This window comes from Nicotiana sylvestris, chromosome 10 (assembly GCF_000393655.2).
Source record: "Nicotiana sylvestris chromosome 10, ASM39365v2, whole genome shotgun sequence".
Taxonomy (NCBI): domain Eukaryota; kingdom Viridiplantae; phylum Streptophyta; class Magnoliopsida; order Solanales; family Solanaceae; genus Nicotiana; species Nicotiana sylvestris.
In genome coordinates, this window is record NC_091066.1 from 38,382,258 (window position 1) to 38,388,568 (window position 6,311).

The following is a 6,311-nucleotide window of genomic DNA, read 5'->3' on the forward strand; positions in this document are numbered from 1 at the left end:
GTTGGAAGGTCGCCGGAGCATTACATAATCCAAATGGCATTCTGGAGAAAGCGAATGTGACATAAGGACATGTGAAAGTCGTCTTCTCTTGGTCCTCCAGGGCAATGAGAATTTGATTGTACCCCGAGTAACCATCCAAAAAACAACAGAAAGCCCGGCCCGCAAGACGATCAAGCATTTGGTCAAGGAATGGCAATGGGAAATGATCTTTTCTAGTCACCTTGTTCAGCTTCCGGTAATCCCTGCAAACTCTCCAACCCGTCACTGTCCGGGTTGGAATAAGTTCATTGTTGTCGTTGGTCACCACAGTCATTCCACCTTTTTTCAGTACACATTGCACCGGAGAAGTCCATGAACTATCAGAAATGGGATAAACCACACCTGCATCAAGCCACTTGATAACCTCTTTCTTTACTACTTCTTGCATAGCCTCATTTAGTCTTCTTTGATGCTCAAGTGAAGGCCTCGCATCCTCCTCCAATATGATTTTATGCATGCAGAACGCGGGGTTTATACCCCGAATATCAGCTAGAGTCCATCCGATTGCCCTTTTTCTCTTTTAAAGAACCGCCAAGGTGGCCTTAACCTGCATGTTAGTAAGGCAAGAAGAAAGAATGACAGGTAAAGTAGAATTTGAACCCAAGAATTCATACCTGAGGTATGGAGGAAATGGCTTCAACTCCAACACCGGTGGCTCCTCAATCGATGGCTTCGTTGGTGGAGTTTTGCGGTTTTCAAGATCTAAAGATAGCCTTCTAGGATCTTAAGAATCTGAACCCATACCATGCAATGCATTCATGCACTCCACTCTACTAGCATCATCATTGACATCCATGTTAAGAAGCACGACCTCAAGAGGATCTTCAACATTGATCATGGAATTTGTGTCATCCACTATCACAGCTGTGACAATGTCCACAAAAGAACACACCTCCGTGCTATTTGGTTGTCTCATTGATTTGCAAACATGGAATACCACCTTCTCATCTCCCACTCGGAATGTCAACTCACCCGCTTCAACATCAACCAATGCCTTCCCCGTAGCCAGGAAAGGTCTTCCAAGAATAATCGGCACTTCAAAATCCACCTCACAATCTAATATGACAAAGTCGGCCGGCAATATGAATTTATCAACACGGACAAGAACATCATCGATTATGCCCAAGGGTCTCATCATCGATCGATCCGCCATTTGAAGTCTCATTGAGGTAGGTCGAGGTTACCCAATTCCCAAAGTCTTGAAGACCGAGTACGGCATCAAATTAATACTAGCCCCCAAGTCACAAAGGGCCTTTGCAAAATCCGCATTTCCGATGGTACAAGGGATAGTAAAAGCTCCGGGATCCTCAAGCTTGGGTGCCATTGAATGCACTATGGCACTCACTTGATGAGTCATCTTAATTGTTTCACACTCCATCGACCTCTTCTTTGTAACCAAATCTTTCATGAACTTCGCATACCCCGGCATTTGCTCAAGTGCCTCAACCAAAGGGACATTGATTGTGATGCTCTTCATCATGTCAATGAATTTTTTGAATTGATTGTCACTCCTTTGATTTTCTAACCGTTGCGGATAAGGTGGAGGTGGCCTAGGCAAAGGTGCCTTGGCTTTTTGTACAACCGACTCGGGCATGTCAATCACGTGTTCCCTAGACGGGTTCACGGCATTTTGAGTCTCTACCTCGGCCTCATCATTAATATCAATCCACACATCATTGTTGGCATTTTGATTAACCACATCATCAACAATCAAAGGTACATCATCATCCCGCAACTCAACATCTTCATCCATAACTTGCTTTTGCATTGAGGCATTCACATCACCGCCTCTCCCACTTCTTGTTGTAACCGCCATCACATGATTATTATTCCCACCCTTCGGATTCACCACCGTATCACTTGGTATCGCACCCTTGGGACGAGTATTCAATGCTTGAGAGATTTGGCCTAATTGCACTTCCAAGTTCCGGATAGATATGTTATGCGAAGCTAGTTGGGCCTCAGAATCTTGGTTATTTTTCATCATTTGCTCGAATATGCTTTCAATTCTCCCCATATCACTTCCGGACGAACTCAGACCTTGAGAAGGAAAAGGGGGTGGGTTGTTCGGTTGTTGGTACATGGGGGCCTTTGAAAGCTTTGCCCCCGATTACCTTGGTTCCTGCTATTGTTCCATCCTCCTTGATTGTTGTTGTTGCCACAATTATTGTTACTACCATTCCAATTTCCTTGGTTGCTTTGATTACCCCAATTGTTGTTTTGGTTGTTGTTATTCCAATTACCTCCGCCTTGTTGTTGATTGCCCCAATTTCCTTGAGGACGCCATTGTTGATTTAAAGAGTTACCTCTATTCCCTTGGTAGTTGTTGACATATTAGACCTCTTCGCTTTGATCATCATAGCACTCATTTAAATAACCACCACCATCATTGTTGTTGTCATATTGTTCACAATTACCTTGAGGTTGTTGTCCTGTTTGCCTCCTTTTTAACATAGAAACACTTTCCATTCCATTGACTTGGCGGGGGTTTTGGACTTGTTGCAATTGCGCCTTTGCTAATTGATTCATAGTTGTTGTAGGCTCAACGATGGCTTGGCCATGATCGTGCAATTCCTTGTGCAAATGGATGACCGTGGGGTCACCTTGGGGCACATTTGCTCGGCTTTGCCATGCCGAAGAGGTGTCGGCCATTTCATCAAGTACATCACATGCCTCTTGGTAAGAAAGTTTCATAAAGTTCCCTCCAGCCAATTGGTTCACAATGCATTGATTCGTGCTGTTGATGCTCCGATAAAAGGTTTGTTGAATCATAGCCTCGGTCATGTCGTTATTAGGGCACTCTTTCACCATTGTCCTATATCTTTCCCATATCTCATGCAAAGGTTACGTTGGCTCTTGCTTGAAAGCTAGAATTTCATCCCGAAGAGCTGCCATATGACTTGGAGAAAAGAACTTGGAAATAAATTTGTCTGCCAATTCATCCCATGTTGTAATTGAATGATTGGGTAGCCTTTCTAACCAATCCAATGTTTTATCTCGAAGAGAGAACGGAAAAAGCCTCAATCTAAACGCATCCTCGGACACGTTTGTCTGCTTGCTACCCCGACATGTATCTACGAACCCCTTCATGTGCTTGTAGGCATTTTGATCGGAGGCACCCGTGAAATACCCTCTTTGCTCGAGCAAGGTCAGCATAACATTTGTGATTTGAAAGTTCCTCGCCTAGATTCGGGGAGGAACAATAGCACTGGCGTATCCTTGATTTGGTAAAACTCTGGGAGCCACTCTCGGTGGTGCCGGAGGAGGGTCTGGAATATTGTTGTTCTCATTTGCATTTACATTAACATGTCGGCCTCTCCGTGGGACTTGAGGTAAGACCTCATCTGGTTCTAGATCCTCTACCTCCTCCGCCGCTATCACATTACCGAGAGGGTCATTTGCATTAAGAGCCATTGTACCTGATTGATCGACACAAACAAAATTAGTAAACAAGAAGGAAAGAGAAGCAAAACAACACAAAACTAACTAAACAGATAGTCAACACCGTAAGCTCCCCGGCAACGGCGCCAAAAAGTTGATCGTTGCCGACTCGACACTACACTATGGTAGGAAGAGCGGATCGCAATAGCTTTTACCCGAATAGAGGTCGGGGATCAAATTTCCACAGGGAGCTAGTAGTGGAGTTGTATTTTCTATCTAGCCTAGAGTTGCGGTTGTGCTTCTAATGTCACTTCAAGCATCTTTTGAGTTTTTGTATTTATAACTACTATTATAAAACTACGGATTAAAGCTAGATTATGCTAAGAGAATATTGCTAAGTTGTAATTAATAGGAAGGAAGAGCACTAGGGTCGTGGCATTACCTTAGTGGCTAATTGACGGGTAGATGTTACTTAGGTTCGATTGACTTATTTGGGGCTTATGCTATAACCGTTGCACAATTTTACCCACTCTCACACCTCTCGGTAGAGAGAGTGATTTTTCCCAATTGACTTTCTCGAGACCAATTGGGTTGGCAAATTAGACCAAGCAACTAGGGTTCAAGTAGGGTGATTACTCTCTCTAGATTTAACCCGTTAATTGGGACTATCATTTCTCATGAGTCCATCCCAATTCCTTGTTGGGTCAATTTTGAGGTCATAGACTCTCTTTCTCAAGAAGAGTTAAACCCACAAAGCTTGAATCAGTGTTTGCAACCACCAATTCTAAATTAAATCATAAAATCAACACCAGTAACAAACACCCATAGTCAATCTAACCCTAGATGGCAACACCCATCAATTACCCACACTAGGGTTGATCCACAACCCTAGCTAATGGGTTTAGCTACACATAATTAAAGAAGAAACTGAAGGAATAGATGAAGAACTACACATATTAATTAATTACTAAGAAGAAACTACAATAATCTATTGCTAAGGGGAAGCAAATATGCCAAAAATGGCTACAACACCAAGCGTAGCTGTTCTTCTGTTCTCAAATCTGACCGCCCTTAAAAAAATAGTAAAATGTTCTATTTATACTAGGTTGGTAAAACTAGACAAAAATACCCCTATGGGGTCAGTGCGGGCCATACAAAATGGACCGCGATCGCACTGGCTCTTGGGCTTCAGTTGTTTGATAACTTGAACTGGGGGATGCGGACCGTGTGAGAGTGTACCGCGGCCGCGAAGGCAACTGGCGCGGTCCGCGCAGACGTGACCGCGGACCGCATGAGGACAAATGCCCTTTGCTGAACCTTATGAACGCGGACCGCACAGAGTAGGAATGCGGCCACGAAGCTTCTCCGCGGGCCGCGTGAATCCTACCGCGGCCGCGTGACCTTAATCTTGAAAATATCCAGTCTCTGAACCTCCTAGTGCGGCCGCGGTCATTGTTACGCGGTCCGCACTAGGTCCCTTTTTCTTCACTCCTCTTGGTCTTTGATATTTGAGCAGGTTTCACTCCTTTTTGAACCGATCTTTGACATTTTGTCACTTTGTCAATCAAACCTGCAATCAAGCACAACTTGTGAGCATTTTGGGACTGTTTTTGTATCAATTTATACTCAAAGCATAGGCAAGTAGGGACATAAACACTTTAAAATCCTAACTTATCAGGCATCTGCGAGAACCATTCGAGGGAAGAGTCTTTGGTTTAGAAGCTAATCAGGGCGACTATTACTGGATCGACATGGAAAAAGATGCAAGGGACTTTGTACGAAGATGCGACGGCTTTCAGAGGCATGCTCTGATAATCCACCAGCCCGGAGAACTACTACACTTGGTTTGTCAACTTGGTCGTTTATGAAGTGGGGAATGGGCATTGTCGGTCCCCTGCCACAGGCACCTGGTAAAGCTCAATTCATATTCAGAATATCGGCCGAGATCGTATGTGATAACGAGAAGAAATTCATCAACGGCAAGGTAAACAAGTTTTTCGAAGACCACAAGATCAAAAAGATTCTATCCACACCCTATCACCCTAGTGGAAATGGACATGCTGAATCTACAAACAAGACCATACTTCAGAACCTGAAGAAAATATTGACCGATGCCAAAGGGAAATGGAAGGAAATTCTGTGCGAAGTCTTATGGGCATACCGTACAACCTCGAAATCCAGTAGCGGGGGCCACCTCATTTTCATTGGTCTACGGTGCCGAAGCACTAATACTGGTCGAAGTGGGAGAACCGAGCCTCAGGTTCCTATATGCGATAGAAGAATCGAACAGTGAGACCATGAACACGAGCCTAGAGTTATTGGACTCGAGGCGCGAGGCCGCCTTAGTCTGATTAGCCTCGTAGAAGCATCAGATAGAAAGGTACTACAACCAAATAGCCAACCTCCGACACTTCAATATCGGAGACATGGTGTTAAGAAAAGTAACACTGCACACCCAGAACCCAAACGAAGGAAAGTTGGGACCGAATTGGGAAGGAACATATCGAGTCGCCGGGATTATCGGTAAAGGTTCATACAATCTCGAAGAAGAAAATGGTGCACAACTACCAAACAATTAGAATGTGACGTATTTAAAGAGATACTACTACTAAAGTAGGACCTCATTCACCTTTTTATAACATTATGAACCGGACTAACACTTGCAGTAAATAACCAAAGGAGAATGTGACTATTAAGTCTGAGAGAACGTATTGTACTCTTTTCCTTTGAACCGGTTTTGTCCCAAATGGCTTTTCTGGCAAGGTTTTTAATGAGGTAACAGTAAATCGTGATAACTTAGAAATTAAAGACCAGTTTTAAATTGGAGTCAATGGCCAGTTTGGACTTCTTGACAAGATAAGAAGGGAACTTTGTAATTGAACAGCTTAGGC

The 6,311-nt window shown here is 43.8% G+C and overlaps 1 protein-coding gene across 1 annotated transcript; it reads left to right on the forward strand.

Moving 5' to 3' along the window:
• Positions 1-5,203: 5,203 nt before the first annotated feature.
• Positions 5,204-5,713, forward strand: LOC138879208 (uncharacterized). The gene has a single exon (XM_070158804.1). It carries the CDS (start codon positions 5,204-5,206, stop codon positions 5,711-5,713), a length of 510 nt encoding a protein of 169 aa, XP_070014905.1.
• The last annotated feature ends 598 nt before the right edge of the window (positions 5,714-6,311 follow it).